Source organism: Myotis daubentonii, chromosome 3 (genome assembly GCF_963259705.1).
Source record: "Myotis daubentonii chromosome 3, mMyoDau2.1, whole genome shotgun sequence".
NCBI lineage: Eukaryota > Metazoa > Chordata > Mammalia > Chiroptera > Vespertilionidae > Myotis > Myotis daubentonii.
Genome location: NC_081842.1, coordinates 164559773 through 164587434, shown reverse-complemented (window position 1 = coordinate 164587434; position 27662 = coordinate 164559773). Strand labels below are relative to the sequence as shown.

The window sequence follows — 27662 nt, the reverse complement described above, 5'->3', positions numbered from 1 at the left end:
GAAATCACCAGAAATAGAGAGCTATAAACTTGCATGCATTTAATAATGGAACCTCAAACTATAAATGGAAATATCAACAAAATTAAAGGGAGGAACAATGAAAGCTATCATTGTTGATTCAACATTCTCAGCTATGGATATCACTGTGCAGAACCATTCTCCAAATCGCTACTGAATGTGCAAACTGACAACCAAGGGCTCCGGGCTCCCTGTCACTGCTTGAGCCAACTAAGCAGAGATATGGTTGAATCATATATGAGCGTTTATTCCAATAATGCCAGCAGTATGGGAGAGCTGTAGGTCATCCACAAAAATATGCTCTGCATCCCACTATAAGCCAGCTGCTTATATTGAGTAGAAGGACAAAGATTATGTGGGAAAGTGGGAATTACAGGTATGGAAAAGTAGGCACAGGATGATCATTACAGGTTACAAGTCATGTGGACTGGGGTGGGGGGAGGTAGGTGATCATAGAAGGCAGGTACCTCTGGATGCCGTCAGACTAGATTACAGGTAATAGGGGCTGGGCTTTGCAAAGAACAGGTGCCTCCGGGACTAGATTGTTTCAGCCGGGAGGTTGTAAATCTTTCCATGACAGGCAGTTCTCAGGTCAAGAGGATGGACTGCATGCCAATGTTAGCTCCCATGTCCCAGGGCATACAACTCCCAGTCAGGTTGGAATGTGCTTTCTTTAATCAGAACAAAACCATCATGGTTAACAGAACATGATTAATAGTTCTTATTTTATTTCTTATAGCTAATAGCTAGTCCCCAATATTATATTTCTGGCCCTAACAAATGCAATGCATTTTCATGGGAGGGCGTGCCAATATTTTTGAATGAGTGCTCAAAAATGCTTAAGTAGTAGACCTAAGAAAGCACAACAAATATGAATTCTGTGGAAAGTTCTTAAAAGGCGCAGGGATGTTTCCTTTTTCTAAAGTAATTTACAAATACTTCTGCTATTAGCACTTACTGAAGAAGTGAGGGTCTGGACCCTGAATGGACAAGACAAATTGGAGGGGGGCAGGAACATTTCATTAATAGTCACTGCAAACAATGAACAGTGCATGCAAGAACTCTACTAAGCACTAGCCATTTCAGATCTTCAGAGTTCAAAGAGCCTTAGGAGCAAATGATTTCTTAAAGGGGGGGGTTAGCGGGGGTGAGGGGGTGGAGGGTGGGAGAGAGGTCAATTTTTTAAAAAAAGAGTTTTTTTAAAAAAGTAATTGAGCCCTAACCGGTTTGGCTCAGTGGATAGAGCGTCAGCCTGCGGACTCTAAGGGTCCCAGGTTCTATTCCGGTCAAGGGCATGTACCTTGGTTGCAGGCACATCCCCAGTAGGGAGTGTGCAGGAGGCAGCTGATCGATGTTTCTAACTCTCTATCCCTCTCCCTTTCTCTCTGTAAAAAAATCAATAAAAAATATATATTTTTAAAAAAGTAATTGAGATAGTATTACTTAAAACTATTTTAGACCAAACGATAGGATTATGAGATTAGTAAAAGGAGGGTGTGTGTGTGGGGGGGGGGGGGGGGGAGAGGGAGGCAAAACCTTTGAGCACAGGCAGCAAAGACAGCTATAAGCAGTCGGTGGGGTCCTAGTGTAGCCAATGGGACAGGCGGGAGCTTAGTCAACTATGTCTGGCGGCGGAGGGGACCTGAGGGGTGCTTCTGCGCACGCGCGAGCCTGCTAACTACACCCTCCAACGAGCTCAGCTCTCTTTTCGCTCTCAGACATGGTGAGTGTGGCTGTCCTTTGCGCTGCAGTCCCGCTGGGTCGGGGAGGAGGCCGCGCGGCGTAGTATTTAGCCGCTCAATGATTGTAGTGTGGCTTAGCAGGTGTTGGAGAATGGTTAGGTTAAGCCACGGGCCTTGGGAGGTTTCTTGAGAGCTCAGAAAGGCTGAAATGTTACTCAGCGTTTCCTGCAGGCCTCGCGGGCCGGTTGCCGCCTGTCATTTTCTGCAGGCTTCCTCCTGTCGGGCGGGCCTCGGGATTCAAAGGCCCGATTTTTTAATCCCACAAAATCAGACCATGTAGGCGCTGCTTTTTCCTTCTCTCTATACATATGTATTTAGTGACTCAATCTTTAGAACCGTGACTGGTAAGGTGGTAAATTTTAAATGGAATTTGGAAGAAATTTAATAACTTCTTTTTAGTAATCGTCATGACCTACTTAAAAATGAATACAATTCAGTGTCAGTCACGAAGTTTTAGATAATGGGGAGAATTAGACCAGCATTCTCATCACCTGCTTGTTAGAAATTCAGAAACTGACGAAAGCTGGAGAGTATGGGGCTAACGGGGTACTGTTTGCTTAAGCAATGGAATAACTTGGGTGCGTAGAAAGTGCTTTGAAACCGAGTTTCTAGATTAATAAAATTTCATTAAATAACTTAATTGCAAATTATTGTCTAGTTAGGTATGTTTATGCATCCGCTTGCTTATTGCCACATGTAAACCATAACTTGTCCTGAATTTGTGAGCGTCGATACTCCATAGTTTTTATTTTACTCTTTAAGGGAAAGATAAGCAATCGATAAAGGTAATTTTTTGGGTCTATGATGAGCCGGCATGTATTCTGAATCTAAAGTTGATTACGACTACTTTAGCTCTAGAATTACTCTGAGACCTGAAAAATAACCTGAGTCATTGCAAGAGCTTCAAGTTCCGATGTGTATTGAATGTGTCCTGGGGTCAGACATTAAAAGGTAAACGTTTATGAAATCACTGCTTTTATTTTGAAAGGGCACACCACAGAAGGATGTTACCATCAAGCCAGATGCGCCTGACACCCTCTTACTGGAGAAGCATGCAGATTATATTGCATCCTATGGCTCAAAGAAAGATGATTATGTATGTATGGTTTTATGTTGAAAGTTTCAAAGAAGACTATTCTCCATAAGCAGTCAGTGGGTCAATATTTATGGCCCATTCTAAGAGGTTTGAAGTACAGAATAAATTTCTACTTTTGTAGTTGAGGCAATACTTTCAAGGTCAATGATGTGTTGGCATGTATTATCTGAATTTACAGCTGATGTGTAATAACACTAGCTCTAGAATTACTCTGAGACCTTGAAAAACTTTTACCTTGAGTTTTAAACATAGAATAATTTTTCTCTGGGACGATCTTTGAATAAAGTAGTGAGCAGCTCACCTGGAAGTAAATATTTTTCCCTTTAGTGCCTCAACAGCTGGATTACCATGGGAAATACCTAGTATTGATAAATTCTCGACTTAAGTAATATGTTCCCATAACCATGTCATTATGGAGTCGTTAAATACGATGTAGGTACTCTGAAAGATGTTCTCCCCGAACTTAAAAAAAAGTAGGTCTTCTCATTTACTCTTCCGGTTGGCTCCTGGAAGAGTTAAAGCCCTTTTTGGTCAGTAACAAGTGAATTTATCATATACTTCTCAGATAGTGGAACTTCTGTCCCCCAGATTTGAGAGCCACAAATTTAAACTTATCATTGATAGGATTAAATGTTTATATGTTTGGTTTCTGACCCAGCATGAATTCAAACTGACACATTAAAGTAATTGTGTATTTTAGGAGTACTGTATGTCTGAGTACTTGAGAATGAGTGGCGTCTATTGGGGTCTGACTGTAATGGATCTCATGGGACAACTGAATCGCATGAATAAAGAAGAAATTCTGGCATTTATTAAGTCATGTCAACACGAGTGTGGTGGAATAAGTGCTAGTATTGGACATGATCCTCATCTTTTGTACACTCTGAGTGCTGTCCAGGTACTGATTAAATACTGATTAAAATTTGGCAATCTTGGTAGTGTATGCTCTTAACCTGAGGGGAAATTTGAAACCAGGAAAGTAATAAAATGAGTATGTCAAAAAGTTACCCTAAGTTTTGCAAATGAAGTCTATTTAACAAGGTCAATGATGTGATGGCATGTATTAGCTGAATTCAAAGTTGATGCAAATTCTAAAATTACACTGAGACCTTGGATGGTAAAAGGTTTAGTGTATGTAAATATTTGGAAATCACAAGGTGGCGTTACATGTTTTAATTTTGATATTGAAGATCCCACAAATAAGGGTTTAAAGTCTACATAAGTTAGACTATTTAAGAGTTAAAATTTTAAGTTACAATTTATATGTAGAAAAATGCTTTTAGAAGTTTGGATTTTAATACCTATAATTTTATTGCATAGAAGATACTTTGCATGTTTGAGAAAAGTTTATAATATTCCTAGACAAAAGGACATGCTGGCTTGACTTAAAAGACAGTTGAAGAACATTAGAATCAATTAGGGTTGAAGATGTATTTATTTAACTTTTTTTTGTTACAGATTCTTACTCTGTATGATAGTATTAATGTTATTGACGTAAATAAAGTTGTGGAATATGTTCAGAGTCTACAGAAAGAAGATGGTTCTTTTGCTGGAGATATTTGGGGTAATGTCATTTTAATTCATTCTACCAAATATACCAATCTTAAATGTTTTGGTGTTTATTGTAATAAGCTCTGCTGCATATTTTTAAGTACAGTTAATTGGAGACTTTGCTAATTTATATAAGTTTTTTAAAAAGTTTTTCATTTTTTCAGGTCCCACTAAGCAGCTGGTCTAACTGGACTTAATAGTCTGCTGGAAGTTCCAGCATGCACTGAGCTAGTTATGTCAGCCTACAGGAGCGCTGGAACAGAGGGGGTCAGTCTAAAAGATAAGGTAGGTGAAATTTTTTCCCCCCAATATTTGGTGGGTTTGTAAAGTTCTTAAAAAACTGCTTACTGGCAAGGGAAAGATGATAAAAACTTTACAAACTTACTGAGTATTTGAGTGGAGGGAGGGAATAGTATTTTACTTGATAAATTAGATAATCTCTACTTCAGGGCTGAATACAGTGCAGGCCGGAGAGACCAGCTGCTTCATGGGATGTGAAAATCTACTTATATGTAATAGGGTAAGTTCATTATTATTAGAAACTGATTGGTCCTTTTGGCTCTGTTAATTATTACCTTCCCTTTCTGGGTACTGTGTAAACTCTAGATAATTTGCTGTATTTTGTCAAAGCATTTTTCTAGATCTTAGTTTTCTTAGAAGTAAAATGATTTCACTTTAGATTTAGCTTTCCTTCTGGAGACCTACAAGTAAATTTTAAGTTTTAACCATAGTAATTGTACAGAATAACTTGTGTATGTTATGATCAGAAGCGTTTAGTAACACTTAAGTTTTGGTTTGATTCCTTTTATTTTTAGGAGAAATTGATACAAGATTCTCTTTTTGTGCTGTGGCAACTTTGGCTCTATTGGTAAGTTATGACTATTGTATTGGAATTAATTAGTGTCCATGGTTACTCTGGAATTTATAGGCATTGTTTTTTGTTTGTTTATAGGGGAAGCTGGATGCTATTAATGTGGAAAAGGCAATTGAATTTGTTTTATCGTGCATGAACTTTGATGGTGGATTTGGTTGTAGGCCAGGTTCTGAGTCCCATGCTGGGCAGGTAATTCACTAATGCAGATTAAAATATGTTAATAGCAATTTTAGTGTTTGTTAAATATGAATGAAGTTAATTTGACCAAAGGTACTATAATGAATGTGGGATGTTACATTATAGTTGATTAATTGCTGGTTAAGGAAGGCCTCTTTTTTTTTTTTTTTTACAATAGTTTGCTTTATATACATTCACCTGCTGGTGAAACACTCCGATCCAGTCAAACATAAGTAGGTTTGTAATCACCAAAAATACATTTTGATTTTCCATTAGTGTTTATTTATATTTATATATATATAAAGAGGAAGAGGAAGGGAGAGAGAGAAACCAATTTGCATTCATTGATTGATTCTTATATGTGCCCTGTCCAGGGATTGAACCCCAAACCTGGGTGTATCCAGATTACAGTACTCTAACCAACTGAGCTACCTGGCGTGGGCTCCATTAGTTTTTAACTAAATAATTGAAAGCAGTTTGTTCCTATATTTGCTTATGCCAGAGAACATTGTATACATATAAATAGTTGTGAAATAAAATAGTATCTTAGTCATAGAGAACTTTTGACAATAGTATTTCTTTGCAAAATTCGATCCTAGTAATAGTATGCTTAGGTGGTGTTGTTGGTTTTTTTTCCAAATAATTATGTGATATTTCCATGTTCAATTGTAGGGAAATTTTTAGGCATAAAATGGAGTTTTAATTGAGTAGTTTTCATCACTTATTGCAGATTATTATACACCTGTACTTTATGTCTGTAATTTTAGATCTATTGTTGCACAGGATTCCTGGCTATTACTAATCAGTTGCACCAAGTAAACTCTGATTTACTTGGGTGGTGGCTTTGTGAACGACAGCTACCTTCAGGTGGACTGAATGGAAGGCCAGAGAAGGTATTGTTTCATAAGATACATTGTGTTCTAACAGCTTTATAACTTCAGTGAGTGCTGTTTTACTTTAACTTTTTCAATATTGCTCTTGTAAATTGATAGTTAGCTTTTTATCTTCCTTTCATTATAATTTTTCTATTGTACCATGAAAAAAAAGGCCCTGTACTTTGCCTATTCACCCCTCTGTCCTCCCCCAAATCCCTGGGAAACACTGATCTTTTTACTAACTTTAGTTTTGCTTTTTCCAGAATGCATATAGTTGGCATTATATAGATGTAGCGTTTTCAGAATTGCTTCTTTCACTTAGTAATATGCATAAGTTCCTCTGTATCTAAAATATACTTTTGAATAAAAGATGTGCATGGTGCCTTCTGATGCTTGTTTTATAAGTTGATGTTTTTTGGTTTTCCCTATCCTGAAGTAAATTCTTGAATTATCTAAAGGAGAATACAAAAATGGCAAATATTCTTAGCTTTAAAATATGTTTATATTCACACATAATCTAAATTCTGAGTGGATCTTTTCTCTCCCATCCTTCTAAAGGCCTTGCATTTCTCAGGCATTGAAATGAAGCTAATTCTTCAAACCTTTTAATTTCTGGGTATATACCAGGGAATAATTCATGCATTAAATGGTGTATGTCTGGGAGCCAAACTACTGTTAAGTGAACACATTCATCTAGTATAGAAACTTCTACGTTGGTTTATGGGTGTGAAGGGACAATGGATCATTTTTAATTGCTAAAACTTTTTATTCAGTATTTTTATTATCTCTCCCCCTCCCCCCCAAAAAAGAAAAACCTTTAATTTTTGACACTTGGATTTGGAAGAAGGAAATTAATTTTTCTTAAGTTCAGTTTTGTTTAGGTCACACACATTAAGCTCTAAATTGGGTCTTTAAGGGTCAGATAGTAAATATTTTCAGCTTTGTAGTTTATGGTCTTGTTGCTGCCCGAAGAGGAAATGCTTCCATAGACAGTAAGATTATGGACATGGCTCTGTTGCAATAAAATTATGGGTACATTTTGTGCTTCATATGATTTTTCTGTCAATTAAACATTTTTAAAACTACACATGTAAACTATTCTTTGGTGGTAGTCTAGATTTGACCTGAGCTATAGTTTGCTGGTTCCTAACCCTAAAAATATATTATAGGTGCATAGTGCTTTTATCACTTTTGTTTGCTTGATATTTCTGATGAGTTGGGGATGAATGGAGTAGGGAAATAACCACAGATGGTTTCTAGTTAAGGTCCTATGGAAAACCTGGGCAACTTTAAACAGTTGGGAGTGGCAACTGACAGGAACCAGCATTTTAACAATGTAGGACAGACAATGTTTTTCTTTATTGTTGGCTATTATAGGTCCCCCCATTTTCTTCTTCTTTTGCCTCCCTTCTCTGGCCATCATGTGAATGATTTACCCAAGGATCTTACTGAAGATTGCGTTCAGTCTCAAGTGGTGTCTTCTGCGCCTTTTTTTTTTTTTTAATATATATTTTTATTGATTTCAGAGAGGAAGGGAAATAGAGATAGAAAATAGAAACATCAATGATGAGAGAATCATTGACTGGCCGTATCCAGTCAGTGGGTCACATGTTATCCTGCATGTGACCCATTGGGTATCGAGCCCATAGCCCGGGCATGTGCCCTGACCTGGAATCAAACCATGACTCCTGGCATTGTCATAGGCTCAACCACTGAACCACGCCAGCTGGGCTCTTGAATTTCTTAAATTGTATTTTGAGGGGCCAGGCTTCAGGTGATTTTGCAGATCTATAGCTACCTGGGAGTACTTGTTGAAAATGCAATATCCATCATCATAGATTTCATGAGCCTTACTACCAGCAATTTGAGTAAGGGACTGAGTTAGGCATTCATTGCAGAAGAATAAAAGTAGGTGGGTTTTTGTTTTTTTCCCCACAAAATACTGAAACACATAGCAAACCTTTCTATGAATTAGAGTATTTGGTCTTTTCCAGTGATTATCTTTAATTCTAAGCAGTTATGTTTATGAATTTCAGCATTTCAAATACTGCGTATCACTATAGTGCTTGATTCCTCCCCCTCCCAACCCAAGTGGACTAGAGAATAAAAATTGTGGCAACTTTGTGGCTTTTTTTCTCTCCTAGTTACCAGATGTATGCTATTCATGGTGGGTGTTGGCTTCCCTAAAGATAATAGGAAGGCTTCATTGGATTGATCGAGAGAAACTGCGCAGTTTCATCTTAGCATGTCAAGATGAAGAAACTGGAGGATTTGCAGACAGGCCAGGAGATATGGCAAGTACATTTCTGACATATTCATGTAACAATTACATTTCAGTGTTTTCCATTTTATGGTTCTAAGCTATTCCAGACTTAGAAATAGATGGTATTTCCTAGTATAGATGGTATTTCCTAGTGTTGCTTTGAAAGCAGTATGCTTTTTTTTGTAATTTTTGAGACTGCAAAGAATAGTAAAACAAGTTTGCAGAAATTTCTCATGACATTTCCAAAATAGTGTATGGTTAACAGCACAATTTGAAGCCATTTTTATTACGAGAACTTGAAGCATATATTCAAGTAGAGAAAATACAGTGGGCTCCAATATAACCATCGTTCAGAAGCAGGGTTTTAGAAGTTTTTGTTTCCTAATAATCTTGAATTCTCATTTTTTTATAGGTAGATCCTTTTCATACTTTATTTGGAATTGCCGGATTGTCACTTTTGGGAGAAGAACAAATTAAACCTGTTAATCCTGTTTTTTGCATGCCTGAAGAAGTACTTCGGAGAATGAATATTCAGCCAGAACTAGTGAGCTAGATTCATTGATGCAAAGTTGCTTAGTATAATTTTGTCATCCTAAAATTTCTGTTTTGAAGTGCTTGTCATACTTAAAAATGACTGTTAATATTTTGTATATGAGTTGTGATTGTGATAATTTTAATAAATTATATAAGTATACATATTGTAAAATAAAGGCCTGTCTTCAGCTTTTGCTTTTCTTATAGAATGCTGTCATTCTGAATACAATATTTTGTTTACACTTCAATGTATTTAAATTTCCCTAAGAGTAAGAACTCTAGTTAATGAAGTCTTGTATTTGACTTGATTTCCCCATGTGCTTCCTCCATGTTATGTAATGATAGTTCATGTAAATTGGTCTATGTCAATGAAATTGTTAACTGATGATAAATATTGATATGCCCCACATGAATTAAAAGATGCACAAAGTGAAATAAACTTGAAATTTGGAAGTTATTTCATAGGAGCATGGTTATTCTGAGTTGGTCACAGAGTAATTTCGGTAAATGACAATTCACCATTTTAGAATATGATTGATATCTGGGCTACACTTTATGCTAATTTTTAACATTTTATGTCAGAATGCCAGCTATTGACTACCAAAGGGTTGGCTCCCCCCCCCAATAAGGAAACAGAAGATAGTTACAATACTTTTGTATATGTGCTTTCAGATAGACTATAATTCCTGTCTTGCATTCTTGGTGAAAATAAGGTATTTCTATGAATATTATTTTTAAGAGCATTTGTAAGATCACAAAAGTAGAAGTAAGTTATGGAAGAAATGGACTGCGGAAACAACTTATAGATGCAAAGGAAGGGTCCCTGGAGCTTAGAAGTATGGAAGGTCAAAGTGATGTGCCAGGGATGGGAGGTGAAAGGCGGGCCTGCTCCCAGAAGGGAGAGCATGCTATGAACATTTTCCTTGGAAGTTGAAATCTGTTTTAAACATGTTGCAATATCTTGTATACTAGTCATTTTAGGAGTAGTTTTCCACATGAGTAATTGTAGGGTGCAGCTATAGGGTTAAGCCACAAACAAGTCGCAGCTTAGAGGGCACAGCCCTCAGCATAATTAGGCTTGACCTTATGACGCTCCCTACATCTTACTGGTAGCTAATGGGCTGGGAGAGGTGCAGCAAGTACTGCCAAAACAAGTGAAACAAGAACATTGTAACTGGTGACCACTACCTTGTTTACCTCTGGCTATAAAATAAAGGCTCTGCTTGCCTCTGGATCTCTCTGTGGTCTCAGCCAGGCACAGGAAGATCCACCTAGACTCAGCTTACTCTCTGTCATTTCTTCATTCTTTACAGCCCTCAGGCTTTTGAACCGTTGGCTGAGCTGGCTCTGCCCAAGTAATGATGGTTCACTTAACACATTGACCAGTGTCAATTTTATCTTGCATATAAGTGCTTACATTAGATTCTTTTGAGTGTCCAATAGCATTTGATAATACACTAGTCTTTCTGAAAGCCTGGAAGTCATTGGATGGAAGAGCTTATTTAAATGGTATTTTTGAAGAAGTTTCGATGTCTATGGGCACTGCATATGGGTGAACTATGCTGTGAATATCTTGTTAATTGCATGAAATCAATATTTTAAAGGAATGTCTAATGGTATCCAGAGTATTTTACTCTTTTTTTTTTCAATCCTATAATTTCTATGAAACCATGGTACTATTTCCATATTTATGAAAACTGAACAGATACAGAACTTAATTTCCCAAAGGTTATTTGTTGAGAAGCTATAGTTTGAAATTTTGTAATTTGCTCCTAACTAAATTACCTGCGTGAAAGCACTGTAGTAGAAATTGAGATTGGGAGCCGTTTTTAAATCTCTCCCAAGACAGATCCATTGTTTGCCTGGTTCCTATTAATGGTTGAAGGGTAACAGTCTTGTGGGTGCTTATGCGGTAAGGCAGTGGTTCTCTAACCTTCCTAATGCCGCGACCCTTCAATACTGTTCCTCATGTTGTGGCGACCCCCAACCATAACATTATTTTCGTTGCTACTTCATAACTAATTTTGCTACTGTTATGAATTGTAATGTAAATATCTGATATGCAGGATGTATTTTCATTGTTACAAATCGAACATAATTAAAGCATAGTGATTAATCACAAAAGCAATATGTAATTATATATGTGTTTTCGGATGGTCTTAGGTGATCCCTGTGAAAGGGTAGTTCAACCCCCAAAGGGGTCGCGACCCACAGGTTGAGAACCGCTGCAGTAAGATTAATGGCTCTTTCCTGTATTTAGCCACAAGACCAATGTTAGATGTGTTGTACTATAAAACACGAGCATTAAAAGGAAGCTAGTGTGGCCCTGGCTGATGTGGCTCAGTTGGGCACTGACCCATGCACCAACAGGTCACAGGTTTGATTCCTGGTCAGAACATATGCCTGGGTTTGGGGCTCCATGCCCAGTAGGGGGCGTGCAGGAGTCAGCCAATTGATCTCTCATCCATGTTTCCCTTTTCCTTACCTTCCTCTCTAAAATAAAATCATATTTCTAAGAAGCGAATGTGTTTGGGAGTATGTGGGAAATACTAAATTAGGCCTTGGGATGAGGGAAATGGGGTGGGAAGTGAAGAAGGAGGCAAACTAATGGTCATTGGTGAGCCATAAATTCCGTTCAAGTGATAACCTGCAGGTTGAGGAGGGCTGTACTTCAGATTAAGCTCATAACCAAATCTTGTGGGAGGTTGGGATTGGAAACCACTGGGAGTACTTTCTTAGGAGCGGATGGGGAAAGACATGCGGATGTGGAAAGCTGCAGTCCTGGGCGCCTGCGCCCTGCTTCTCTGCGCCTGCGTGCTGCTCTAGCCTGCACCCTGCGGTTCTGCGCCTGCGCGCTGCCCTCCCGCCTTTTCCTGCGTCACTTCTGTCCCCGAGCCACGTTGTTCTGTCCGAGGGCGAAGGGCCTTTCCGGAATCTCCCGGTGCCTGCGGAGTGTGAGGATGCTGAGGCCGGAGATCTCATCCACCTCGCCTTCGGTCCCTGCGGCTTCCCAGTCGTCCGCGGAGCCTTGGTCACAAGGGCCCCGCTACAATTTCGGACTCCAGGAGACCCCTCAGAGCCTCCCTTCAGCCAAGGCCTCTGCCTCCACCCCTTGGGGCACGTCCGGGGCCGCGGGCGACCGGAGCAGCAGCAGCAGCCTCCCGGGGCCTGTGCCCAGCGCCCTGCCGGCTCCCCGCGCTCCAGGCAAGGAGAGGTGGGGGGAATTCCCGTGGGTGGCGGCCTGCGGCCCCCGGGGGTGCCGGGAGGTGGTTGGTGGTTAGCGCAGAAATCTCAGTAGTGGTTTGGTTGGAGGAGGAGAACCGGGTGCCCTGGAAATGTGATGGTCAGAGTGATTAGCAGGCTGACAGTGCCAACTGGTTTGATTACAAGGCTGTGATGGCGGATGGCTAAGTCCCGAGGAAGACTGAACTGTCTGGTATAATGACCCTCCTTCCCGCCACTCCCCCCCCCCCCAAAGTCCAGTTGGCCATTGAAGGAACAGTGTAAGTGTGGGGGGTGTTAGGGCCACGACCCCACCCGATCGAAAATCCCTGTGTAACTTCTGACTCCCCCAAAACTTAACCTTCTGTTGACCGGAAAGCCTTACCACCAGTAATACAAACAATAAATTAATGTGTATTTTGTATGTTTATATGTATTAATACTGTATTCTTACAATAAAGTAAGCTAGAGAAAAAAAAATGTTATTAAGAAAATCAGCCCTAGCCGGTTTGGCTCAGCGGATAGAGCGTCGGCCTGGGGACTGAGGGGTCCCAGGTTTGATTCCGACCAAGGGCATGTACCTTGGCTGCGGGCACATCCCCAGTAGGGAGTGTGCAGGAGGCAGCTGATTGATGTCTCTCTCATGATGTTTCTAACTCTCTATCCCTCTCCCTTCCTCTCTGTAAAAAATCAATAAAATATATATATTTTTTTTAAAAAAAAGAAAGAAAATCAGCCCAAGCCTGTTTGGCTCAGTGGGTAGAGCATCGGCCTGTGGACTGAAGGGTCCTGGGTTCGATTCCTGTCAAGAACGTGCACCTCGGTTGCAGGCTCCTTCCCGCTGGGGCCCTGGTCATAGGGAGCCTGCAGGAGACAACCAATGGATGTGTTTCTCTCACATCGATATTTCTGTCTGCCTTTCCCTTTCTCTTCCACACCCAAAAAAATCAATGGAAAAATATCCTCAGGGAGGATTAAAAACAAACAGTCATAAGGAAGAGAAAACACATCGCTAGTATTTATTTAAAAACACCCAACACAAACCACATATAAGGAGGACCTGCATAGCTCAAACCCTTGTTCAGGGGTCAACTATGTATGACAAAAGGACGGAATTTGTGTAGTTTGGTGATAGGAATGGTGAGCATTTTGGCTCCTGAACTTAAGTCTCCAAGCCTTCTCTAGGATGTGATGAAAATATATTAAACTTAACGTTTTATCTAATTCAGGCTAATGGTATTGTTTAATATTACAAAATCTATGTCCTACAAGGTGAGTTCAGCTCATTTGTTTTATATTTGGTCACTCCATGGCAAAACCATCACTTTTTTTCACATGCTATTGCAACTTAATGGTAAGTTCACAAATGTCAAATCCAATGGTCACTTTTCAGTTTCATCTCCTGTGACCTTTCCACTGTATTTAATACTAGAGGCCCAGTTCCAGAAATTCATGCACAGGTAGGGTCCCTAGCAGCTGCTGGCCACCAGCCGGGGCCTTCCTTCGTTCTACACCACCCCCTGGTGGTCAGTGCATGTCATAGCGAGCAATTGAACTCCAGGTAGGTAGAACTCCCGAGGGGACACTTTGCATATTAGGCTTTTATATATTTAGATTTTCATGAGTCTTTTCATGAATTCTCTTTTTTCTTCAGTCTTTAATTTCTTTATTGATTAAGGTATTACATATGTGTCCTCATCCCCCCATTAACCCCCAACCCTCCCCCCCCCCGCCCCCACTCATGCTCTCATCCCCCTGTTGTCTGTATCCATTGGTTGGGATTATATGCATGCATACAAGTTCTGTGGTTGATCTCTCCCTCTTACCCCCACCCTCCCCTACTTTCCCTCTGAGGTTTGATAATCTGATCGCTGATTCTTTGTCTCTGGATCTGTTTTGTTCATCAGTTTATGTTGTTCATTATATTCCATAAATGAGTGAGATCATGTGATATTTATCTTTCTCTGACTGGCTTATTTCACTTAGCATAATGCTCTCCAGTTCCATCCATGCTGTTGCAAATGGTAGGAGTTCCTTCTTTTTTACAGCAGCTTAGTATTCCATTGTGTACATGTACCACAGTTTTTTAATCCACTCATCTGCTGATGGGCACTTAGGCTGTTTCCAAATCTTAGCTATGGTGAATTGTACTGCTATGAACATAGGGGTGCATGTATCCTTTCTGATTGGTGTTTCATGAATTCTCTTAATTTGACTTTCTTGGCTCTACTCCCAGTTTTCTCTTGTCTTCCAGAGAACTGTGCTCACCTTTGTGAGTTTTCTAATTGTTGGTTTGTCCTTAGTTCTTCCTAGACCACTTCAACTTGGATGTGATTACCACAACCCTGATTTCATCTATGTTCCAAATTGCTTTCAGACTGTCCTCTGGAGGAATTTCTAGTGAGGGACCAGTGGACACCTCAGACTCACTATATGAATAAATGAATTCATCTCCTTATCTCAATCATTGGGTTGTCTAAATCTTTTAAACTTAGAAGACTTCAACAATTCAAGTATTCCCTCACAACATCCAAATATAGTCCTGTTTATCTTCCAAATAAGTCTGTCCCTTTCTGTTTCTGTGCCATTACAGAACCTCATTATTTTACATCTGAATTATTGCATCAAACTCCTAAGCATTCCTTTTTCCAAGCTTAGTGTCACCAGAGTCAGGGGAAATGAAAATCTTATATCCATTGCCACTTAAATTAGTGGTTCTGTATTTGCAGGTATGAGATCAAACTCTAACAGGACAACCAAGGCCCTTTGGGTCTGTTTTCCAGTCTTTACAGCCTATCGCAGATCATTTCTTTATATTGATCCTATTTTCTAACCTAACTGGGCTATGTGGAGTTTGTCCAAAGCAGCATGCATGTTCACATTGTCAGTATAATTCTCCTCTTCATGAATTGCTTTTCACACACTTATTTTCAACAGTAATAATAACAGTCACTAATTAATGAGCACCTACTGTGTTCTAGCTCCTTATTAGGCATGTGGTATTTTTGATCCTCACAAAGAGTTATGTAAGGATCTGAGCATAATAATATTCTGTGTCCCTGAGGAACTTATAGTTCAGTAGAGAAGACAGACTTGAATATCAATAAATAAATTTCTAAAATAACTAGCTATTCATGGATTTTTTTAGGTCTTTATAAGAAAGGTAGGGAACAAAAAAATTTTATAGAGGACGTGCAACTTGAACTGGTATTGAGGCATTACTAGGACAAAGAATGTCAGCTAAAGAGAAGAGAAACTGAACAGCCTTAAGAGAAAACATTGTGCAAAGGCACAGAAGTCTGATATAGGATATTATGCTTATAGAACCGCAACTAATTTTGACTAGAGCAGAAGGATGATCTGATATAAACCTGTAGTACTTATAGCAGTTTGGTCTGGGAGGGAAATAGGTTTTGTCTGCCATGCCAGCAACAGGCTTTGGTGACTGGATAAACAGTAGTATTGTTTCCTGGAAAAAAAAAAAGAATTTAGTTGGAGAACCAACTTTTAGAGGGAAAATAATAATTCTGTATGGACATATTGAGTGTGAAGAATCTCTGGGATATATGTGTATATTCATATTAAGGCAATTGAATATATGGATCTGGTGATAAGAAGTGAAATGGGAAAGATACAGATTTGTAAATTACCACTGTATTTGAGGCCGGAGGGGAGAAGATAAGGTGCAACAAAAGAGAGGTCAAGGAAATTGGAGGAATGAACTTAGGGTCTAAAAGTAACCTGAGAACAAGACATACTCCTCTCTGCCTCCAGATTCTGGTAACCTCTCCCTTCCTTAGCTCCTTTAAGCCTATAGGTGGTAATGGAGCAGACTTTGTTCTGGATCTACACACTTCTTTATGATGATATCCTTATACCCTCTCCATACCTTTGGAAATAATTCCCTTTATCAAACTCTCCTAAAATAATTGTAGTTTGAATATGTCATCCAATTCTTGCTGGGACCCATACAAAGGAATTATATTTTACTAGAGGCCTGGTGCACAAAAATGTGTGCACTTGGGGAGTGGGAGGTCTCTCAGCCCAGACTGTGCCCTCTTGCAGTCTGGAACCCCTCGGGGGATGTACACCTGCTGGCTTAGGCCCGCTCCCTGGGGGATTGGGCCTAAGCTCGCAGACATCCCTCTGGCAGCCCGGGAGCCCTCGGGGGATGTCCACTTGCCAGCGGGGAGCAGGCCTAAGCTGCAGTTGGACATCCTTAGTGCTGCTGAGGAGGTGGGAGAGGCTCCCACCACCACTGCTGTACTGGCAGCCATCAGCCTGGCTTGTGGTTGAGCAGAGCTCCCCCTGTGGGAGTGCACTGACCACCAGGAGGCAGCTCCTGCATTGAACGTCTGCCCCCTGGTGGTCAGTGTGTGTCATAGTGACCAGTCATTCCCAGTCGTTCTGCTGTTAGGGTCAATTTGCATATTACCCTTTTATTATATAGGATCATTTGGTGAGTAATGGGAGACACTGAGGAATTGTAAGAAAGGGAGACATGGTGAATTTTTTTTTCCAGAGATATGAAGACTATTAGAAAGGCATTATACCAGAGGCAGGGAGACAATTAGGAGACTTTTTAAAAAATCCTGAAGAAGATATGGGCTTAAAATGGGCCAGTAGGAGTTGAGGTAGAGAGAAATTTTATTGACATTTAAAAGAAAAAATTACAAGGCTTGCTCATGGATTGGTTTTTAGGATCGATGAAAGAAGAATTAAGAATGACTTCTGTCCTAGCCAGTTTGGCTTAGTGGATGGAGCATCGGCCCACAGACTGGGGTCCAGGTTTGATTCCTATCAGGGGCACATACCTGGGTTATGGGCTCAATCCCAGGTCCTAGTCAGGGCACATGCGGGAGGCAACCAGTGGATCTCATCAATGTTTCTCTGTCTCTGTCTTTCCCAGTCTCTTTCTCTCTTTCTCTCTCCCCCCCCCCCTCTCTCTCTCTCTCTCTCAAAAAGGATGACTCCTAAGTTTATGATTTGGGTGACAGAGTACAAGGTGGTACAATTGACCACAACTGGTTATAAAGAATAAATTTTGAGGGAAAGATATTGAATTAACTTACGGACCTTTAAAATTTTGAGGAAGATATCTAAATACATCCAAGAGGTAGTTAGACAGAGGAACCTAGAGCCACACTAGCTGATAGAAATTTCTGTGATGATGGGACTATTCCATATCTGTACTAGTCAAATATGGCTTGAGATCATTTGAAATGTGGCTAAGGAATTGAATTTTTACTTTTATTTATTTCTGATTTAATTAAATAGCCACATGTGGTAAATGGCTACTATATTGAATAATGCAGCTATAGACCTAAGAATATATGTTTTTGCATTTTTAAAGGGCTGAAAAGGTAAAAATAATATTTTATGACATTTGAAAATTACATGAAATTCAGATTTCACTATTCACAAATAAAATTTTATTGAAATACAGCCATGCTCATTCAATTCCATATTGTCAATGGCTACTCTCCTGCTATAATGTCAGAGTTGAGTAATTGTGACAGATCATATGGCCCACAAAGCCTATATCATCTGATCCTTTATTAAAAAGTTTGACAACCTGTGGTTTACAGTGTAAGAGAGGAGTTAAGGCTGTATATGAAGACTTGAGACTTGTCAGGAAATAGATATTAATAGAAACTAATAGAATAGATGAGAGGCCCAGAGAAAATATATAATGTTAATTGTGAGAAGTGATGAAAATGTATGGAATCCTTAGAAGCCAACAGTTAAGAAGCAGGCAGAAAAATAAGGATCTGTCAAAGGAAACTAAAAGCAAGTGGCTTGAGAATCAAGATAATTGTCATGGAAATCAAGGGACATATATATATATATTCCTCACTCAAGAATATGCTCATTGATTTTAGAGAGAGGGGAAAGGAGGGAGAAAGAAAAAGATCCATGTGACAGAGAACATTAATTGGTTGCCTTCCTTGCATGATATAGCCACAATCTAGGTATGTGCCCTGACCTGGAATCAAACCCCATGCTCCAACCAACTTACAACACTGGCCAGAGCCAAGCCCCATTATTATTATTATTATTTTTAAAAAAACAACACTATGCCAGGCTGTTTGTGTACATTCTTTTAAGTTTTATGACAGTCCTGCGAAATAGGTAATATACCAGGTTAAGTACCTAAACAAGGAACTGAATTTAAGTGAATCCAGAGCTTTCTTTATACATTTACATGGGAGGAGAGAATTTCAAGTCCACAGATGAAAAGTCATCTCATAATTACAAAGTAAATATATCTGGTGTATTTGAAAATTAGGAGGTAACTTAAAATTTCAGCAAGAGTAATCTTAGTGAACTTGTAGAAGCAAAAGCCTTCTTAGCACTTTTCCTTATGTTTTAGTATAAGATTATTTATCAATAATGTCATTTGTCATAATTCATTATATTTTAAAAAATCATTAACATGAAATTTTATAGAAGGTAAACATGGTAAAATTGTAAGGATTGTAGGCATCATTGCATAATTCTGAATCTTTAAAAACTGATATTTAATTTTTTGGATTTAGGTTCATACTTTGAAAACAAAAGATCCTATGCAGAAAATACATTTGCATCAAATTTTAATTTTGGAACAAGCTCATCTTCTACACGAGACAATAATTATCCTCAAACTCTAAAGACTCCATTGTCTGCTGGAAATCCACAGAGATCAGGATATAAAAGTTGGACACCGCAAATGGGATATTCAGGTAAAATGAGTGGAATATTGAGCTAAATGACTTTTTGAAACTTTAAAGTTTTTTAAATTATAAATTAGGGTGGTTATGTTCATTTGAAGTGTTTTGTACCTGATATGACTGATTGAAAGATAAATGTACCAATTTATCCATATCCATAATTTGAGATGAGGTTAGTTTCTCATAGTTCATTAATTAATTCAGGTCTACATTATTTTAAAGATTCTGGCCTTAAAGAAAAATTGTCTACTTTTGCTGGGCTTTCCTCTCTGGATTGTTATATTTTTTGTATCTAGACCCCAAAAGTCCTCAGTATCTTTCTGCTTTTTAATACTTCTTTTTTTTTTTTTTTAGGTAAATTGAAAGTATCAGTATGACCTCATGCGTATTTTTCAACAGCTTTAGTAAGATATAATTAGCATAGAATAAACTACACATTTAAAGTGTGTAATTCAATATGTCTTGACACACAAACACAGGTATTCCTGAAGCTCTTTAATACTTTTAAGGTTTTTTTGTATATTTGTATGTATTTTGGTTATGTTTGTGTTTTGTATGATTTTTGTATATTTATTTGTATATTTATATTTTGTGTAGGACTTTGTTGCTTTCACCAAGACAATTGATTTAAAATAACTTTGCCTACCATTACCAGAAGCAGAAATCAGAATTCTTCATTTTAGCAGGGTCAAATTTATCAATATTTTCTTTTATGATTGCTGCATTGTGTATATTTGATTAGAAACTTTATCCCTGTCCCAGGTCAGAAAAATATTCTCTTATATTTTCTTCTAAGTTTTCTGAAGCTTTGCATTTTACATTTAAGTTTTTAATATACCTAGAATTGATTATTGTTTATAATATGAGGTAAGAAGTCTTAATTTTCCCACAGAGATAATTCCTATTTCTTGAATATCCTTCCTCCACCTTTGTCATATATCATAGACCCATATGGTTCTGTTTCTGCCTCTCTTAATTTCCAATCTCTGCCAATATCACACTGTCTTTAGTTTTATATTACATCTTGATATCTATAAGGGAAACCCTTCTACCCTTATCCTCCACTGACCATTTTGATCAGATGCATTACTGTGCTGAATGCCACAATGGTGGATAAATCATTCTGTGAATTCATAGATGGCGATGCTGGTGGAAGCACTGTGTGCAAAGAAGGCAAATCTGTATCTAGAATATGTGTTTGTCCCAGTGAAGACAGATATCTTCCCTCTCCATGATGTAATGAATCTCAGGCTGTCTCCTTGAGGAGTGGTGTTTTTTGGGACATTTAATGTTGATCTCTGCTTTTGGCAGGTTAGGCACTCAGCAGTGTGAGAAACCAGGTCAACTTTGATAAGAGGAAGTTCCTGTTATTGAGCCCATGCATAGGCACAATCCTGCCACCATGGCCATTTGTTAATGGGTCTATTGAGGAAGTACTGGAGTGGCTGGGAAAGAGGCTACTTGACATCCACGGAGCTATCATTTTGTTCACCTGATTATTAAGAGTCTCCTCTAGAGTGAATGCCCTTTCATACTTCCTTTTTAAAAAAAATATGTTTTTAGCCCTAACCGGTTTGGCTCAGTGGATAGAGCATCGGCCTGCGGACTGAAGGGTCTCAGGTTCGATTCCTGTGAAGGGCATGTACCTTGGTTGCGGGCACATCCCCAGTAGGGGGTGTGTGCAGGAGGCAGCTGATGGATGTTTCTCTCTCATCGATGTTTCTAACTCTCTATCCCTCTCCCTTCCTCTCTGTAAAAAAAATCAATAAAATATATTAAAAAATATGTTTTTATTCATTTTAGAGAGGAAAGGCGAAGGAGAGATAGAAACGTGAATGATGAGAGAGAATCATTGATTAGCTCCCTCCTGCAGCCCCTACTGGGATTGAGCCCGTAACCTGGGCATGTGCCCTTGACCAGAATCAAACCCAGGACCCTCCAGTCTACAGGTTGGCATTTTATCCATTGAGCCAAATCAGCTTATGTCCTTTCTGAGAGATCTATCCACATACGTCTTTTCCAGCTTCCCTTGTCACCATCTTCCAATCCTGTTCCTTCCAAGTCCCTGACCATCCAGCTAGACTGCTTATGAATGAGTCTAAATCTGTACTTCCTGTCATCTCTTATTCCAAATGTGGACAAATTTACTGCTCAAAGTTCTGCCGAGATGAAAGATCAAAATGAATAAAACAAGTCAAAAAAGTTAGAGAAAATAGTAATGAATATCAAATATCTTAATGAAGGAGGAATTTCTTAACAGAAAAGCAATGGAAGAAATTATAAAGAAAAATAGTGTCTGGCTGATGGCTTAGACCAGCCGTGGGCAAACTACGGCCTGCGGGCCGGATCCGGCCCGTTTGAAATGAATAAAACTAAAAAAAAAAAAAAAAAAAAAGACTGTACCGTTTTATGTAATGATGTTTACTTTGAATTTATATTAGTTCACACAAACACTCCATCCATACTTTTGTTCCGGCCCTCCGGTCCAGTTTAAGAACCCATTGTGGCCCTCGAGTCAAAAAGTTTGCCCACCCCTGGCTTAGACCCACTCCCTGAGGGCTCCCAGGCTGTGAGAAGGCACACGCCAGGCTGAGGACCCTCACTATCCCTCCAGTGCATGATTTTCATGCACTGGGCTTCTATTATAGGATAATATATATAATTCTATTTGATTGTTTCAGTCAGCTCAAGGTAGGCAGAGAGTTATTTCATTATATTTTGTAATTGATGATTATTTATTACTAGAGGCCCAATGCACAAAATTCACGCAAGTGGCTTGGCTCCTGCTGCAGCGGTGGTTGCTTCTGCCTAGTCCCCTGCTGCTGCAGCTTTGTCTGGAAGGACATTTGGTCTAATTAGCATATTATACTTTTATTATTATAGATAAAATAATTTGCTCACATTTATATAGATTTTAAATGACAGTGTAAAATAAAAAAAAAATCTGGGTGTTTTTTTTTTAGAAGCAATTTTTTTTATTACTCTTTTTTTAATTTAATTTATTTTTTTAAAATTAAATCTTTACTGTTCAGATTATTACAGTTGTTCCTCTTTTTTCCCCCCATAGCTCTCCTCCACCCAGTTCCCACCCCACCCTCTGCCCTTACCCCTCCCACTGTCCTCATCCATAGGTGTACAATTTTTGTCCAGTCTGTTCCTGCACCCCCACAGCCCTTTCCCCCCAAGAATTGTCAGTCCACTCCCTTTCTATGACCCTGGTTCTATTATATTCACCAGTTTATTCTGTTGATCAGATTATTTATTCACTTGATTTTTAGATTCACTTGTTGATAGATGTGTATTTGTTGTTCTTAATTTGTATCTTTACCTTTTTCTTCTTCTTCCTCTTCTTAAAGAATACCTTTCAGCATTTCATATAATACTGGTGTGGTGGTGATGAACTCCTTTAGCTTTTTCTTATCTGTGAAGCTCTTTCTCTGACCTTCAATTCTGAATGATAGCTTTGCTGGGTAAAGTAATCTTGGTTGTAGGTTCTTGCTATTCATCACTTTGAATATTTCTTGCCACTCCCTTCTGGCCTGCATAGTTTCTGTTGAGAAATCAGCTGAAAGTCGTATGGGTACTCCCTTGTAGGTAACTGACTGTATTTCTCTTGCTGATTTTAAGATTCTCTCTTTGTCATTTTAATTATGATGTGTCTTGGTGTGGTCCTCTTTGGATTCCTCTTGTTTGGGGTTCTCTTTGCATCCTGGACTTGTAAGTCTATTTCTTTGACCAGGTAGGGGAAGTTTTCTGTCATTATTTCTTCAAATAGGTTTTCAATATCTTGCTCTCTCTCTTCTTCTGGCACCCCTATAATTTGGATGTTGATGCGCTTGAAGTCCCAGAGGCTCCTTACACTATCTTCATATTTTTGGATTCTTTTTTCTTTTTGTTTTTCTGGTTGGGTATTTTTTGCTTCTTCATATTTCAAATCTTTGACTTGATTCTTAGGATCCTCTTGTCTGCTGTTGGATCTCTGTATATTATTCTTTATTTCAGTCAGTGTATGCTTAATTTCTAGTTGGTCTTTTTTCATATCCTTCAGGGTCTCACTAAATTTATCGGCGGTTTCTAGAAAATTCTTGAAAAACCTTAAAAGTGTGGTTTTGAACTCTATATCCAGTCATTTGCTTTCCTCCATTTCTGTCATTTGTGACCTGTTTCTTTGTCTCCGCATTTTGGCTGCTTCCCTGTGTTGGTAGAGTGGCTTTGTGTGCTAGGTGTCATATAGGGCCCAGTGGCTCAGCCTCCCCAGTTACCTGAGGTGGACACTCTTGGTGCACCCCTTTGTGGGCTTTGTACACAGTCCTGTTGTAGTAGGGCCTTGATTGTTGTAGGCATCACTGGGAGGAATTGACCTCCAGGCCAATTGCTGTAAGAATCAGCTGTGTCTACGGTGGGAGAACTTCTGTGCTGAAGACACCCTTCTGGGGCAAGACTTGCATCAGTGGGGCTTTGGTGCTCACTGAGTCTGCCTCCTGAGTGTGTCCCTTATGGATCTGAGGAGTTGTAATTGGATGGTCCCACTCTGACCACTGGGTACACTGGCTCTTGGATCTCTAAGAAGGTGCTAATTTAGCCTCTGCCTGAGGCTACCCAGCAGGAGCTACAAAGAGATCTGCAGATTCCCCTTTCTTGTTTGGGGTTTGGAGGTGCCCAGATAAGGTCCAGCTGTGAAGCAATGCAAGCTGCTGTGGGGCCTTGTGCCTTCTCTTGGAAGTTCTGGGTCTGTCTGGCCAAGCTGCAGTTTGTTAGGTAATTTTCAGATTGCAAAGGGCCAGGGCATTCATATGCAAAAGCCTCTGCTGCAGCTTGGGTGGGGCGGGGTCTCAGGGAATCAACAGGGTGGAGCAAGCAGCTATGGCTGATCCTCAGCCCTGCCTTAAGAGGCCCCGGGTCTCAGTGTCCCGGTAATTGCTGCAAGCACCTCTGAGAGAAAGCCGCCCTCTAGTTCCGAGTTCTGCCCGCTGCCAGACAGTCCATTTTCTCCCCATATGAGTCTGGGTCCCCAGAGACTTCCCAGAACTGGAGTTCAGAGCAGTCGGGGTCTTGTGACTCCCTCCCTATTCAAAAAGACAGCTGCATCCTCAGTTGCCAGCCCTTGCTGCATGGGCCTCCGTACCTCTGCACTTAACTTCTGCACCTCCTCTGAATCTCAGTGTGCTTTTCTCTCTCCTTCTAGTTGTAGAATTTCCACTCAGCCAGACTTCCTGTAGTTCTGGATGATGTCCATTTTGTCTTTTAGTTGTATTTTTGAAGTTGTTGTGGAAGGCAGCAATTTCAGGTGTTTACCTATGCCGCCATCTTGGTTTCTCCTTGTTGTTGTTGTTGTTTTTTAATCCCAAATTTAGTGTTTCTTTTGTGACTACATTTCAATGAAATGAAAACTAAGACTATATAAATTATTTCTAAATGTTAATGAAGTTAAGTTTTGGCAAAATACTTTGAGAATTAACATTTTTATTTGGTGTGAATATGAAAAGTTATTTTTTGATGAGTAAAAAAAGATTATTTCTTTGGATATTAATAGCTGTGTCCTAGATTTGATGTCTTGACATTGTATGAGAAAAAACTGGAAATGTTTTTTATTAATGTTTATACATTTAAAAAATTATTTTTAGCAGCTACATCTTCATCTGCAGTTTCTGTACACTCCCCATCAGTTATTGTAGCTGTTGTAGAAGGGAGAGGACTTGCCAGAGGAGAAATAGGAATGGCAAGTATTGATTTAAAAAGCCCACAAATTATATTATCTCAGTTTGCAGACAACACAACATATGCAAAGGTAAGTATTTATAATCCTAGAAAATGATTGATCTATTGGGCACTAGCCTGATTTTCAAGTCATAACTTTCCTAATTAGTTTACTTTTTGGTAGCATGCAGGTTTGGTAGTCTGAATTAAAATAAAATTGCTTTTCATCTCATATATTTTTAGTATATACTAGAGGCCTGGTGCATGAAATTTGTGCACTCGGGGGTGAGGTCCCTCAGCCTGGAATTTGAGAGTGGGCAGGCCAGGCCAAGGGACCCCACTGGTGCAGGATCTGGGCCAGGGAGAGACGCGGCAGTTTGGCCAGCCGGGGAGGGACCACAGGAGGGCTCCAGGGCATGTCTGACCTGTCTCGCTCAGTCCCGATTGGCCGAAGCCCAGAAGCAAGCTAACCTACTGGTCGGAGCATCTGCCCCCTGGTGGTCAGTGCATGTCATAGCATGTTATAGTGAGCAGTTAAGCGACCTTGGCATATCATTAGCATATTATGCTTTGATTGGTTGCATGGATGACTGGACATTTAGCATATTAGGCTTTTATTATATAGTATAGTTCTAAAAAGTAATGTTTTGCTATTACTTAAACATTTCAAATTATTAATACTAGTTTCTAAAATTATACCTTTAATAATTCCTGGATTTGTTCCAAAGGTAATATCTTTCTTTCTTTCTTATCTATCTATCTATCTATCTATCTATCTATCTATCTATCTATCTATCTGTCTATCTATCATCTATCTATCTATATCCTATATAATAAAAGGGTAATGTGCAAATTGACCCTAACAGCAGAAAGACTGGGAATGACTGGTCACTATGACACACACTGACCACCAGGGGGCAGACGCTCAATGCAGGAGCTGCCCCTTTGTGGTCAGTGTGTTCCCCCAGGGGGAGCTCTGCTCAACCACAAGCCAGGCTGACAGCTGCCAGCACAGCGATGGTGTCAGGAGCCTCTCCCGCCTCCTCAGCAGCGCTAAGGATGTTCCACTGCAGCTTAGGCCTACTCCCTGCTGGCAAGTGGACATCCCCGAGGGCTCCTGGGCTGCCAGAGGGATGTCTGACTGCCAGCTTAGGCCCCTTCCCCCGGGGAGCGGGCCTAAGCCAGCAGGTGTACATCCCCCGAGGGGTCCCAGACTGTGAGAGGGCACAGGCCGGGCTGAGGGACCCCCCTGACTGCACAAATTTTTGTGCACTGGGCCTCTAGTATATATATAAAAGCCTAAGCAACCATTACAACCGGTTGACCAGTTGCTATGATACACACTGACCACCAGGGGGCAGATGCTCAATGCAGGAGCTGCCTCCTGGTGGTCAGTGCACTCCCACAGCCAACCTCCTGCTTTTGGCCAACCTCCTGTGGTCCCTACCCCCGGTTGGCCGGCCCTGATCAGCCCCGATTGGGACTGGGTGAGATGGCCCTGATGGGCCCTGATCGCTGGCCAGGCCAAGGGACCCCACCCGTGCACAAATTTGTGCACCTGGCCTCTAGTCCTATATCATAAAAGGCTAATATGCAAATTGTCCTTTCTGGAATTCGACCGACCAGGAGTTCGGCGACTCGCTATGATGTGCACTGACCACCAGGGAGTGGCGTGGAACTAAGGAAGACCCCGGCCGGCAGCTGGGGAAGGAAGGCCCCAGCCAGCAGCTGGAAGGCCCTGATCGGCCCTGATCACCAGCTAGACCTAGGGACTCTACCCATGCACGAATTTCGTGCACTAGTCCTCTAGTCTATAATAATGCTATCTCCAAAGTGTTATTTCCACTGAACTGTATTTGAATTTTATTTTTGAGTGTTAAGGGAAATTGGTCTCTTTGATCAATCATAATTTAATATGTCTTCTTGCCTTCACTTCCTATTACTCATTAATTTGGGCCAGTGGCCTATTATGGGAATTTGTGTGACTTAAAAGGTAGAGGCAGTCTATTCCTACTCTAAGTCCATAATGATGCCCCAGGATGTAGGCTTTCTTTTCTTACCTAATAATAAATTTTTAAATATATCTAACAACTTAACTGATATTAGTACTGTCTACTACCTTCATCTCTGGGTATTTCACTTTTTTTTTTTTTAATCCTCACCCTAGGATATTTTTCCATTGATTTTTAGGGAGAGTGGGAGAGAGAGGCAGAGACAGAGAGAAATACTGATGTGTGAGAAATACATTGATTGGTTGCCTCCTGAGCTGGGGAGGAGCCTGCAGTCGAGGTATATACCCTTGACTGGAATTGAACCTGGGACCCTTCAGTCCATAGGCTGATGCTCTATCACAGAGCCAAACCGGCTAGGGTGGTATTTCACATTTTTATGCAACTTAAAAAGAATAGGAAATAAGTTTTTATAAAATAGGAATGTTAATCAAACTGACAAAAGACTTGGTATGTCTAAAGTATTTCTAAAAAATGCCCTTTACTAGTATATTGGGAAAAGCATAAGTCATGAAGCAGATGTTGTCATCTTTGATTTTTTTACTTTTCAACTTCTAAGATGTACTGGTGAGGTCATATTGATTGTATCACCATAGTTACACTATTGAATGTTTTACATTGAGATGGATAAAATGCTGATTGGAAGAATTTATTTTAAAAAACCTTATTTTAAGAATATGTATTGGATAAATTCAAGTTAATTTTTGGGCTTTGAATTGTTACAAACTATTATGAATAAATACCCTATGTTTATGTAAATATTTTATATTTGTAATTATATAGGATATATGATTAATACATAATCATTAGAAATACATTTTAATTGAATATATAATTTGGAAAGTTGTAATTTTATATCTCTATGAAATGATTTTAAGTACTTCTCTCTAAAAC

At 39.7% G+C, this 27662-nt stretch overlaps 2 protein-coding genes and 3 non-coding genes across 7 annotated transcripts in view; all 5 read left to right on the top strand.

The window, feature by feature from the left end:
- The first annotated feature begins 2201 nt into the window (after positions 1 to 2201).
- On the top strand, positions 2202 to 9587 carry RABGGTB (Rab geranylgeranyltransferase subunit beta). Of its 3 annotated transcripts, XM_059689162.1 has the most exons (8): positions 2327 to 2856; positions 3557 to 3754; positions 4315 to 4420; positions 5223 to 5275; positions 5360 to 5470; positions 6226 to 6351; positions 8478 to 8631; positions 9013 to 9587. In XM_059689162.1, exons 2-8 carry the CDS (start codon positions 3566 to 3568, stop codon positions 9147 to 9149), a joined length of 876 nt encoding a protein of 291 aa, XP_059545145.1. In that variant the 5' UTR covers positions 2327 to 2856; positions 3557 to 3565; the 3' UTR covers positions 9150 to 9587. The 3 variants fall into 3 exon arrangements, with proteins under 3 accessions (XP_059545147.1, XP_059545146.1, XP_059545145.1); XM_059689164.1 differs by lacking the exon at positions 6226 to 6351 and having other exon boundaries at positions 2202 to 2856; XM_059689163.1 differs by lacking the exon at positions 5360 to 5470 and having other exon boundaries at positions 2207 to 2856.
- Positions 2557 to 2635, top strand: LOC132232158 (small nucleolar RNA SNORD45). Its single transcript, XR_009452301.1, has one exon. It is a non-coding gene; the product is annotated as a small nucleolar RNA SNORD45 (small nucleolar RNA).
- LOC132232156 (small nucleolar RNA SNORD45) lies at positions 2996 to 3077 on the top strand. The gene has a single exon (XR_009452299.1). It is a non-coding gene; the product is annotated as a small nucleolar RNA SNORD45 (small nucleolar RNA).
- LOC132232157 (small nucleolar RNA SNORD45) lies at positions 3897 to 3968 on the top strand. Its single transcript, XR_009452300.1, has one exon. It is a non-coding gene; the product is annotated as a small nucleolar RNA SNORD45 (small nucleolar RNA).
- Positions 9588 to 12012: 2425 nt separating the features above from the next.
- Positions 12013 to 27662, top strand: part of MSH4 (mutS homolog 4) — a 77657-nt gene continuing 62007 nt past the window's right edge. The window contains exons 1-3 of the mRNA XM_059691676.1: positions 12013 to 12325; positions 18892 to 19074; positions 24690 to 24850. Of these exons, the coding sequence (XP_059547659.1) occupies positions 12091 to 12325; positions 18892 to 19074; positions 24690 to 24850 (579 nt within the window). The 5' untranslated portion in view covers positions 12013 to 12090. The remainder of the gene's footprint in view (positions 12326 to 18891; positions 19075 to 24689; positions 24851 to 27662) is intronic.